The 13100-nt window shown below is 39.5% G+C and overlaps 1 protein-coding gene across 1 annotated transcript in view; it reads right to left on the reverse strand.

Annotated features, from left to right (window-relative positions):
- Positions 1 to 13100, reverse strand: part of CFAP221 (cilia and flagella associated protein 221) — a 135463-nt gene that overhangs the window by 30494 nt on the left and 91869 nt on the right. Inside the window, exons 17-19 of the mRNA XM_090266683.1 lie at positions 10516 to 10623; positions 10291 to 10425; positions 1116 to 1274 (exon numbers count right to left, since the gene is read on the reverse strand). Coding sequence (XP_090122809.1) covers positions 1116 to 1274; positions 10291 to 10425; positions 10516 to 10623 — 402 coding nt within the window. The remainder of the gene's footprint in view (positions 1 to 1115; positions 1275 to 10290; positions 10426 to 10515; positions 10624 to 13100) is intronic.

Here is a 13100-nt window from a genome sequence, read left to right on the forward strand (position 1 = left end):
ATTAAAGAAAGGTCAAAAGAACATTTTTCTTCCCTCTGAGTTGTTAAAACATAAGCAGCAGGCCCTAGTGAGGGAGGGCAGATTTGGCATTATAATCTGAATCTGTTTCATTATTGTAAGTGTGGTGCTAAAGCCACAGTCAGTGTGCAGGGAGATGCAGGGCAGGGTGCTGTCAGGAAGCTGCTGTCTGGACTGAGTGCAGGGCGTGTGACAGAGATTTCAGGAAATGAGTCTGGAGAGGCAGCCCGGTCATGAAGGGCCTGTGAGCCAAGCTAATGAGTTTGGAGCTGCTTCCACAGGCAGCAGGAACACTGAGAGTTTTCAAAGTGGAAAACAATATGATTGGATGGATGTGTATCAAATGAAGATTTCTAGAGAGGGCTGACTGCCCAGTGGTGGCCATGGGGGCAGTAGAGATAGGTTTGCTGGCTGTTTGAGGCTGAGTGGTGGAATCCAGTAATGGTTAGTTATGGGAATGAGGGAGAGGCAGGGATCAAAGTTCACAGGGGCCATTGCACAAATCGTAGAACAAAAAGGTAGTGCAGCCAGAGGAGCAGTTTGAGGCGTGGTTGGCAGTAGTAGGGCATAGATAACGACCTGAGTTAGGGATTTATTGGGTTTGAAGTTCTGAGGGCAACATCCAAGACATGTCACTGGATAGATATTTCAGTCAGTTGGTTATCTAGAGGAAGAAGGAATTCTCTGGAGCCTCTTCCTTCCTGTGCATTTCTTGTATCACTACCTTGTTCATTCTGATGTTTCTATATCTTTTGAGGACAAAGAAAGAGGAGGTCAGACCATAGGGTTATGCCTGATGTGTGACTGTTTTTACATGGTTAGAACAAGAATTAAATGAATATGAGGTGTAGTCTTCAAGGGAAAAAGTGAGTGAGAATGTTGAAAAATGGAGACTTGTAGCCTAAGAGCTGGGCGTGGACAGGACAAGAGTGGTGTTGAGTTTCCCACCTGCACGGAGGCAGGGCTGGCAGTACGAGAGTGTACAGAGCCATTGTTGTTACCATTCTTGTCTTGCAGCTGTGACCCTCTACCCTTGTTCTCTGCCCTTCCCTGCGGCCTGGGGTCAGCTCTGCCAGTGAGCCTCATGATGGCATTACCATGTGATGGAGAAACTGTTTTTGGGTGAGAGGAGTGCTGGACCCATTGTGGGACTCCTTGGTGAACTTGTACTTGGGGTGAGAGCACAGATGGTAATCTATCAAGGTTTCTGCATAGGTCAGAGGGTGCATCACAGCAAATAATCCTGGGCTGGGATTCTGCAAAAGGGATAAAGAAAAAAAAGATTCTCATTTGTTGACTAATTTCTAAGTCAGGGCAGAGGACAGGCGTCAGCTAACGCTCTCCATGGCTCCCCCAGCATTCAAACTCTGTCTCCACGTCAGTGATCTGGGAAAGAGAAGCAGTGTCTTAAATGTCAGTTATTCATAAATGCCACTCTTTTGGCTTAAGGGCTTTATTACATCCCACGGGGATTTATTAAACTCACATGGAAACAAGTACCACTGAAATCATGACTTAAAATGGCTTAAAGTGTTTTGTTTCTTAATTTGATGACTTAGGGGGATTTATTAAATAAGCAAACTGGTATTAAAAAGCAAGTGAGCTTCTGGCTTCGAAGGCAAAAGTATCTTTTCAAAAAGCTACTTTAAAAAGAAGACAAAGAAGAGGGTGACATTTACTATATCAGGAAATGTCAACATTTAACATTGTTTTGGTGATGTTTTTAATTGAGGAAGGCTCCATTTGGACGTAGTATCTGGTTTTAAGGAAGATCCTGTGTTTTTAAAATTAGTTTTCCAAGAAAACTAATGGAGGCACGGAGCAATTATATAAAAATATGAGAATATAAAGCCTTTTAATGTTTCTTCCAAGGCTTGTTGGACAAAAACTCAATTCTGTCCCAAACAACAACATAGCTTTTGCCCCTTCACAGTTATTTAATTTCATATGTTTAAGAACTACTAGGTGGATATTTTGTTCTATTTGTTTGTTTGTATAATTTTAAAAACAATTAAAAAATAACAACAAAACTCCACATGGCTTATAGAAACCCAATCTCATTGCCAAGAAACAAATGTCTCCCACAACTTAAGGGAAGTGCAGCTAGACCAGGGGGGCATAGAGGAAAGGGGTGGGAGAGCGTAGTGTGGGGCCAGCATTAAGGTTCCAGTCAAGAACACTGAGAAGACTGTAAGCCATTGGTGCAGAGAGGCTAAGTTCCCACTTGGGCCAGGAAGAAAGAAGGGGAGAGGGCTCTTGCATGAACTCATGGACATAAAGGGAGGCAGAGGACAGGGAGGAGATGATGCCCACTGAAGGAGTCTGCAGTGGCTGCAGGAATGCAGAAAGAATCAAACACTTCCAAGAGCAGTGAGGGAGGAGTTAAAGCACATATATACTTTTTACAATAGGAAGTTCCCTTCCAGTTCCTCAAAGCACTGCATGGGGTCAGGGCAGAGACAGAAGAGAATGTAATAAACATTGGGTTTCACCCCCTTGAACTCAAGGAAAGACCCCTTACCCAGATAAGGGTTGGAGGGCTGGAAGGGAGCAAAGTGAAAGGTGGGGGCCCTGGTGAATGAAAGTAGGGGAGGCCTGAGACTACAGAGAAAGATGGGTGGAGAGGAAGGAAAGCAGGAGGGTGGTGGGTGGAGAAGTGGAAGACATTTCCCATTCCAGCGCATGTCACCTTAAATAACCCAGAATGAAGGAGAGTTACAGAAGGGGAAGCAAAGGACAGAAGACAGAGCGAGCTCACCTACCCTGGGCCGACCAGGTCCTCGCAACCTAATTACAGAGATGTCCAGGAGTAGGGCAAGGAGAACCTTGGCCACTCCCAGTCAGGAAGTGTGGGTAGCGGGCAGGACTGAAGAACAGGAAAAGACCCCAGCTCAACAAGGGGATCCACTGGAGTGTAAGAATCTGAAAACTGCTGACTCCCATGGCCAGAGTCACCTCTGTGGTGACAAAAGGCCAATCAGGACAACACCTGGGAAGGGACCCTAGAGGGAACTGGGGCAGAAATGACAGAGATCCCAGCTGACCAGGAAGCAGTGTGATGGAGAAGAGGGCTGGCTACACCCTGTGTGGGTGGTGATGGGGGTGCAATGCACCAGGGAGGGGATATTAGTTGTGTGGCCTTCAGGAGTGTTTCCCACACTGGCCCACTGAAGGCAAGGGAAATTGTTGTGTGGCCAACTCTCCTGGTCTTCCTTAGGCCAAATGTGGTGAGTGAAGTATTTTTAAAGTGATAATACCACTGTCTTTAATAGCCATCATACTTCAGATCCCCTTGGGTGGCCATCACCCCCAGAGTAAATAATCTGATAGGTCACCCTATTTTAATTTTAATTTTTCTGCAAAGTAATGCATGTATATGTTGGTGGCAGTAACTCACCCAGGCTGGAGGGATTTGAGAGGAAAATCAATGGGGCTCCTATGGGTCTTTCCTGTTCCTAGGCCCACATCCCAGAGGTTGTTTCTTTCCATTATCTGCTTTTTTGCCTCTGATGGTCAGTGCTCTAACTCAAAACATTATGCTTATTCTTCAATTTCTTGATTATCAGCCTCAGACAACATCTATTGATTCATTACTATGCAAGATAAGGATTTGCTCATGCACACAAATGCTCCCTCCAAACCCTTTCTTTTGAATTTAAAAATTTCATTGTCATTTTGAGTTCTGCTGCTGGTTATCTTCGCAACTTGAATGATAGGCTTACACCCCTATTTCCTGTTTCCTCATCTTTAGCTGAGTATTTCAACTCCCCTCCTGTAAAGTAAAATATCCCTATCCCCATCCCCATACTTTCCTGTGCCTTTCCTCCTCTCTTTCACAATTTTACTTTTGTATTATTAAGATTGTTTACATTCACATTCTGGAACAATACCAAGACCTTCATGCTTTGTTCATAGATTGTCTCTGAAAGTTGAAAACTAGTAAATAGCATTTATTTTGTCTTAACTGTGTACGTACATTTCCCTGCCAGGCCAAGTAGAGGCTTGGACTAGTATTTTTGTGAAGGTTCAGTGTCATAATCTGTGATAGGCCAAGTAGATTCTATGTTTATATTTTTCATCAACTCCTAAAAATCACACTGAATTTTAGTTCAGTTTCCTAACTGGAATACATATAGCCCTGGCTTGTGTGGCTCAGTGGATGAGTGCCGGCTTGCAAACTGAAAGATCAGGGCACATCCCTGGGTTGCAGGCCAGATCCCCGGCTAGGGTCATGTGAGAGGCAACTAACTGATCGGATGCTTCTCTCACACATTGATGTTTCTCTCCCTCTTTTCCCCTCCCTCCCCCTCTATCTAAAATAGCGAATAAATAAAATGTTTTTAAAAAGGACTACATATAGAATTTTAGTTGATTCTGCCCACCCCTGGAGTTTATAATGGCCTTTTCTTTTGCTTGAATGATGTACTATTATAAAACCTCAAGTGTTTCCAACCTTCTGACTGCACTGGTAGTGCATGGAGTGCCCCTTTCCCTTGACACCTCTATCCAAGACAGTCCTTTGCCTTCTCTTCTACAGGCTTAATGACAGAAATCATTCCAAGACTGCACTATAATGCTTTATTGGTTGTAACTGGTATTTCTTTCTTTTTATTTTGGTTTTCTTTCCTAGGGTTTTAAAATTCTTTCTTTGATGGCTATGTTGATATATAATTGATATACAATAAACTGCACATATTAAAAGTATATAATTTGATCTTTTTTTTTGACATAATACATCTGAAAAATCATCACTCCCTTAAATATAATGAACATATGTGATTTCCAAATATTTTCTACGTCTGCAATTTATCTTTTCATTTTCTTAAAAGTGTCTTTAGAAAATCAGAAATTTTTAATTTGAACAAAGTCCAATTTATAAAAAAATTTTTTCCTATTTATGAATTGTGGCTTTAATGTTGTATCAAGAAATCTTTGTCTAATCAAAGGTCACAAAGATGTTCTCCTGTGTGTTTTATAGAAGTTTTCTAGTTTTAGGTTTTATATGTAGGTCTATGAACTATTAGTTTTCATTAATGGTGTGCGGTACAGATTGGAGTTCTTTTCTTTTTCTTTTTTTTTCTTTTTGGTAAATGACTATCCAAATGTTCCAGCACCATTTCTTGAAAAAGACCACCTTTTTTTTCAAAATTCAGCTGACCACAATTGTGTAAATGTATATATTTCTGGATTTTCTATTCCATTCCAAAGATCTGTTTGTCTATTTTTATGCAAGTATCCTACTTCCTTGATCACTGTAGGTTTACAATAAACTTTGAAGTCAGGTAGTATAAATCCTTCAATTTTGTTCTTCAAAGTTGTCTTGGGTATATTTGCATCCCATGTAAATTTGATAATAAGCCTGTTGAATTCTACAAAAAAATGAAAATAAAAGAAAGAAAAAAGAAGGCTACTAATTTTTTTTACTGGGATTTGTTGAATTTCTAGATTAGTTTGGAGAGAATTGACATCTTAATATTAATTCTCTGAATCCACCAATATGGCATATTTTTCCACTTATTTGAATCTTCCTGGATTTCCCTCATCAATGTTTCTTAATTTTCAGGTTAACTTTTGTCTTATTTATACTTAGTGTTTCATTAAAAAAAGATAATTTATTTATTTATTTGTTTGTTTGTTTATTTATTTATTTTTAGAGAGAGGAGAAAAGAGAAAGAGAGGGAGAGAAACATCACTGTGTGGTTGCCTCTCACTCGCGCCCCTAACTGGGGACCTGACGTGCAACCTAGTCATGTGCCCTGACTGGGAATCGAACCAGCGACACTTGGTTCACAGGCCGACGCTCAACCCACTGAGCCACAGCAGCCAGGGTGTTTCATAATTTTTGATGCTATTAAGTGCCTTTAAAAAATTTTAATTTGGATTGTTTGTTGCTAGTATATAGTAATATAATTGATTTTTATAATGCTGATCCTGTATACTGCAATCTTGGTAAATTAATTTATTAATTTCAGCAGATTTTGAGGTGGGTCTATTGTATTTTCTATGTAGACAATCATTTTGTTTGTAAATAAAGACAATTTTATTTTTTCCTTAAATCTGGATGCCTTTTATTTCTTTTTCTTGCCTTCTTCACAGCTACCATTACAATCTTGAACAGACTCATTAAGAGCAGATATTCTTGCCTTTTCCTGATCTTAGGGGGAAAATACTCAGTCATTTACCATTCAGTATGATTTTAGCTACAGGTTTAGCTACATAATTTCCCTTATGTTCTTCACTTGCTGACAGTGTTTATCAGGAATTATGTCAGATAATTTTTCTGTACTTATTAAGATGACCATATTGTTTTTTCTTTTTTAGTCTGTTAATATGGTGAATTACATTGAGTTTTGAATGTTAAAACTAATCTAGTATTCCTGGAATAAGCCCCTATTTGCCCATGACTCATCCCTTTTATATAATAATGAATTTGATTTGCTAAGCTTATATGATTTTTTTGCATCTATATTTATGAAGGACACTCTAGCTTTTCCTGTAATGTCTCTGTCTGGCTTTGGTATCTGAGTAACATTGACTTCTAGAATGAGTTGTGAAGTAATCCCTCCTCTACCATTTTTCTGGAAGAATTTTTGTAGATCTGGTATAATTTCTTTGTTAAATGTTTGGTAGTTTTAAATCACAAGTTCAATTTCTTTAATATATATAGAATTAGTACAATTATCTTTCTTTTCTTGAATAAGATTTAATATTTTGTACCTTTTAAGAAATTTGTCCATTTAACTTGCCTAACTTACTGGCATAAAGTTTTTCCTAATATTAACTTACCTGTTTAATAGTCTGTAGAATCTGTAGTGATGTTACCTCTCTCATTCCTGATGTTCATTTATGTCTTTTACTTTTTTTTTTCCTGATCAATTATGTTAGAGGTTTATCCATTTTATTCATCTTCTCAAAGAAGCAGTTTTCCTCTATTTGTTTTTCTGTTTCATTGATTTTCAATTTGATCTCTATTACTTCTCTTCTCTAAGGGTTTTACCTGTTCTTCTCCTTCAAGTTTCTTAAAGGGGTACATTAGGACATTTTATTTGAGACCTACCTTATTTTCTAATGTAAATATATAGTGTTATAAGTTTCCCACAAAATTTTTGTGTTGTGTTTTCATTTTCATACAGTTAAAAATACTTCATGATTTCTTTTGATTTCTTATTTGGCATTTAGGTTATTTTAAGGTATATAATTTAGCTTCCAAGTTTGGGGGGAATTTTCTATATATTTTTATGTTATTTATTTCTGACTTAATCTATCAAAGTCAGAAAAACTACTTTATATGATTTGAATCTTTTCAATTTTATTCAGCCTTATTAGTTAAAATATGGTTTACTTTGGCAAACTGTTCGTGTACACTTGAAGAGAATCTCTATTCTATTGATTTTGGGTAGAGTGTTTTAGCAATATCAATTAGATCAAGTAGATTGATAGTGGTAGTTAAGTCTTTTATATCCTTACTGATTTTCTGTTTACTTGCTCTATCAATTTTTGAGAGAAGTGTTGACTTCACCAGCTATAATTGTGGATTTTTCTATTTTTTCCTTTGCAGTTCAATCAGTTTTTGTTTCATGCATTTTGAAGCTCTGGTATTAGGTGCAGAACTCTTTAGGTTGTTGTGTCTCTTGGATGAATTGCCCCTATGCTTAGGTTCCTATCCTACATAAAGCAGGCATTTCCTAGGTATTTGTGTAATTAATGAGTTAATTAATAACTGACATTTCCTAAGAAACTATGAGTTTGAATATGGAAAATTCCCTTAACTTCTCTAGACCAGTTTTCTCATTTCTAAAAGGGAATGGTAGTGGGTGGGTATGAGGGACAGCAAACTGAAGAGTGGTTTTCAAACCTTGCTGTGAGGAACCCCAGGGTCTTACAGGGATACCCCCTCAGGAGAGACCCCCTATTCCATCACCATTCCAGCAACTAGAACTTCATCTATTTTACATTTTGCCTTTCTCTGTAAAATTTCATCTATTGATAGGGTTCTGGTGCTAAAGGAAGTTTGAAAATTACTGAATTAAATGTCCTGTGAGGCTATCACAGCCCTAACATGCTGCCTCTCTCAAGAACATTCTCCTCAAGGCTGAGACAATAAGAAAATGCCACATTATGGCCAAACCACAAACATCACAGCTCTCCATAGAAAAGCAGCATAAATCTAATGAAGAGCCCTGAGGCAAACAGTCGGAAACAGGCAGGTTTCTCTTTCAGCTCTCCCACTAATTGGCTGAGTGGCCTTGAGTGTATGACCATTAGCACTTCTGCCCACATTAGAGATACAGGAGATTCTCACAAAAGAGACTTTCTTAAGTAGTGTCTGAGGTTCCTTAATTCTCTGTGTGTTTATGTCTTTTTTAAAAAATGGACCATAACTTGGGCAACAACTATGGCAAATTGCTGATGATTTCATTGTTGCATAGAACCTCATTCGATTTCCTGTCTGGATTGCAGTCGCTTGGGACTTGAGTAGCTGGAAATGTAGAGTAGAAGAGGGAACTTCATGAGGGCAGATCAGAGTGAGCAAAGACCTGGTAATGGCATACAAAGCATACAGAGTTTGGCCATGTGTAGGGAACATGAAAGAACAGGGCTGGAGTCTGACTGGCCTCATATCTTCAGGAGCATAGACTTAATTTGGCAGAAAATGGGGTCAGTGAAGAATGTTGAGCAGGAGAGTGGCACGGTTAGGGTGTGCTTGAGGGGGTGATCAAATGCAGCTACAGAAATGGAGTAGAACAGAGAAATGTGGGAGGTAGAGGCATTTGGTGTGGAACAGATGCACTGCTCAAAGGTGGAATAGAGTCAACAGAGCTCTGAGTGTTGGGGTTTAGGGTAATTTTATTTTATTTTTTTGTTGTGTTTTTTTTCTCTTTTTAAAAACATTATATGTACGTGTGTGTGTACATGTATATACATAATATACAATAATCCCTCTCTATATCGTGGTTCACTTACTGTGGCCTCACTGTATCGCAGGATTTCTTGCTATATCGCGGGATTTTGCGGTACTGTATATATATGTTGTTACAATTACGTAGGTTTAAGAGTGTAGAATAAATGTAAGGTTCCTACTTCGCAGGGTGGGGGTTGTCTAGAATGTAATACCTGCATCATGAGTATTACGTTCTAGACACACACACACCCCCCGCGATAGGTGAAAATCCGTGAAGTAGGAACCTTACATTTATTTTAGTATTTATATATATTTTAAGGCTTTATAAACCCTTCCCACACACTTATAAACCATTACCAGTCCCTTATTAACCTTTTCCACTCCCTTATTAACTTTTTCCACACTTTAATAAAACTACTTATTTTCTTAAACATGTTCTACACTCTTAAACCTACATAACTTTAACAACATACATATACAGTACCTCATAATCCCGTGATATAGCAAAAAATCCGTGATAAATAATTAAATATAATATTTTTTAAAATCCCGTGATACAGTGAGGCCGTGATATAGAGGACTACTGTACTGTATTATATATAATCCGTCGGCAGCCATCCGTCTCCAGAGACGATGGTGTAGCTTCTTAAGAGTCTATCTGCACCGCCGAGAATGGCTGTGCAGTCCGACTCGGGAGTGACACGGTATCTGTCTCCTCCCGTGTTGCATCGACATCTTGTGATGACGCTGGAGTGTCCTCTCCAGTGAAGCTGAAGCTACAGAGCCTGGGCAGGGTGATATGGAGGGTCTGCTGTTGCCCATGCAGCAGACCCCCCCTCTCTTCGCAGCTGAAGGGTCCAAGGGAAAGACAGAGTCAATACAGCTTGGCTTCAGGTGCGCCGCAGGAGTTGCCGGTGTTGACTACAACATCAAACCGCCTTAGGGACGCCGGCTCCGGATTTTCTGTCGGGGTTTACTCCCTTAGCCTTTCCCCTGAAGAGGTATGCCGCAAGGCAGCGGAGGTTTTTTGGAGTCAGAGTTTTCCTTCTCTGATGTGCCCTGACTGGAAGATCGAACCAGCAACACTTAGCTCGCAGGCCGACGCTCAATCCACTGAGCCAAACCAGCAGGGTGATTATATAATACATAATTAGAAAAGATCACAAAGCTATTGTCATAAAAATAAATCTGAAATTATTAAAAGACAAAAATGTTGATATTCTCCAAGCAATTTCAAAGATGATACATTTTTTAAATCTTGAGATTCCAAAGAGATAAAAATATCCCCAATTAATGCATCTGTTTTCCTATATAATAACTGCTGAAATAAAGGAACATAGAACACAAGACTTCTGCCAGTTGTCACTTACAAAAATATAAAATGGGTCATAATCTGGAGACACAGCTAAGGCCTCGGGTGGTTTCATGCTCAAGATTGAGGTCTTGCCAGGGAACTGAGGGGTGATGTCCTGCTTTGGCAGGGCTATGACAGTGGTGGCTTCATCCTGTTGCAGAACCAAGAGCTGTGTGTTAGTCTCGATGCCAGGACAGAAGGGGACAGGTGAGGGCAATATCTGAAGATGGGGATGTCTTACCTCAGCTCCTTGCCTCAGTGCTCGAGCAAGTTTTTGAGGTCTGTAACTTATTGAAGACCTCTGGACTGAGAATGGCTGATACTGCTTAATTTTGTATAGTTGAGGAACCTGGGGGTGAAAGATGTCTGACTGAATCTCCTCAAAAGCCTGTGACCATTTAGTGGGGTCTACTCTCAACTCTAGCACTTCTGACCTGCCTGACAGTAAAAGAAAAACAAGCCCCAGGTGGTAACCATCAGATGCGTGGCAGCTGTTAGTTTGACCGGCACTGGAGAGACTTCAGGGCCAGTCTGGAGCCCTGTTCTGGTACCAGCACACAGAACACTCACAGTTACTCTCCAGTACCATATGGCTTAACTGCATAAACACACCGCATACTGGCTTGTCAGTTTAAAACATTTATATTTTCAAGAACAGAAGTGGTCATATATACTCAAGAAGAACTGACTAACTTTGTCCACTTCATTTTGTGTTTTTCTCAAATTTTCTAATATATGCAGTTCAGGTAGTTCATGTATGCATAAAAGGGGAAAATTTTTAACATAATTCCAGTTGAGTTTGACTTTTCAGCTGTTTTAGACTTAAGTAGGCATGCTGATTTTAAAACTGCAGTTAGTTTTCCTCTATCACATCAAGTTTTTTTCTGTACAGCTTATCTTAACGCCACCATTCTAAGCTGGATCAAGCCTGGATGGAGGGAAGCATTACTGCTCTCCTACTGGCTGAGAGCAAACCTCCCTCAAGTGGGTAGGTGTAGGGTATGACTTTGGAGACCAGCGACAGGTTCATACTTGTCTAGGCTATTCAGTTACACATAAGACAGTGTGGTGAGAGGTTGTGTGCCACTCTATATAGTGAATCATATTCTCAAGTGTAGTCCGAGTTCTTGTCTGTATACAAGGAGTTAGCATAATTTATTTTTTTATTTACATACATACTTATTTCCTTTCCTTCAGATCATGTCTGCCTCTGCTATTTCTCATCATAAGTGCCTAAACAACCCTGATTCGTTTTGTTATATCTGTGGCAGTTTCACCATTCCCAGTTGAAGGACAAACATCAGCGCGTTTGTCAGGCAAGCCTATTTTGCACATTTTAAAGTAAAACTTGGTGGTCAAGATAAGTCTTGGGCCCCTCACAGTGTGTGCAAGCAGTGTCGAGAGTTTACAGATGTGGACAAAGGGAACATGTGATCGATTGCCATTTGGCAAACCTATGGTTTGGCGAGAGCCCAGAGATCATTCAAATGACTGTTACTTTTGTATAGTGAAAACGTCAAGATATAACAAGGAAAATAAATGTACAATAGAGTATCCTAGTCTACCATCAGCTATACGCCCAATGCCTCATTCAGCTGAAATCCCAGTGACAGTTTTCATTGAACTACCCTCTTTCGAAAAATGGGAGTATGGTGAAGAACTAAGTGACAGCAATGATGGAGATTTTAAAATTGAAGATGACTCAGTTCATAAAGGATTTGATCAGCACAAGTTGAATGATTTGGCACAAGATTTGGGACTATCCAAGAAGGCTTCCAAACTCCTAGCATCAAGACTGCATGAGAAAAACTTGCTTGAAAAAGGAGCGAAGGCATCCTACTTTCGATCAAGAGAAAGTTCATTTCTGCAGTACTTTCAAAGTGATTGTGGCTTTGTGTATTGCCATAACACACATGGTTTAATGGAGTAATTGGGAATGCCAATCTAGAATGCAACTGAATGGCGACTGTTCATTGATAGCTCAAAGCAGAGCTTGAAGTGTGTCCTCCTCCACAATTGCAATTTATTTGGTGGAGTCTCAATTGGCCATTCAGTTTGTTTTCGTGAAGGATATGAAGACACAAAGAGTCATTGATCTGTTGCAATATCACAAGCACAATTGGATCATCTGTGTTGACCTTAAAACAGTCTGCTTCCTTCTTGGTCAGCAACATGGATACACCAAGTATCCTTGTTTTCTGAGTATGTGGGACAGCAGAGTTCATGAGCAGCATTGGGTGGAGTCGAATTGACCTCCAAGACCTGCCTTCAAACCTGGTGGTCCAAACATTCTGCATGAGCCACTTGTTGACAGAAAGAACATTATATTCCCACCTGTGCACATAAAACTGGGTCTCATGAAGCAATTCATTAAAGCTTTTCCAACTGAAGGAGACTGTTTCAAGTATCTCATTTTGGCATTTCCTAGCTTGTCATTTGAAAAGATAAAATACCTTAGTATGTATGTTTGGTAGCAGAACTTTATTTGACTTACAGTAACAATATATAGCCTTTATATGAATAAAATAACTAAATAAGCAGTCTATTCAGGTAATCTTTTTCTTTATTTTCCTTTGTTTTTACATTTTGTATGATTTGGGGGACAAAGGGAGGGTATCCTGTACCTGAAAAGATTGATGTGATAGAGAAAAACTGCGATCATTTTTGGATTCAGATGCCAAAAGTTAGTCAAAAACAAGTGTCAGATCTAAGTCAATAAAAATTGTGTTCCCCAGTGTAATGTATGGTATTTCCATAGAATAAGTAAGGATCCTGGTTCAGAAGAGCCATGTTAGGAAAACAGAATCTGTTATATCTCATACATAT

Source organism: Furipterus horrens, unplaced genomic scaffold (assembly GCF_987537825.1).
Source record: "Furipterus horrens unplaced genomic scaffold, mFurHor1.1.pri manual_scaffold_1, whole genome shotgun sequence".
Classification (NCBI taxonomy): domain Eukaryota; kingdom Metazoa; phylum Chordata; class Mammalia; order Chiroptera; family Furipteridae; genus Furipterus; species Furipterus horrens.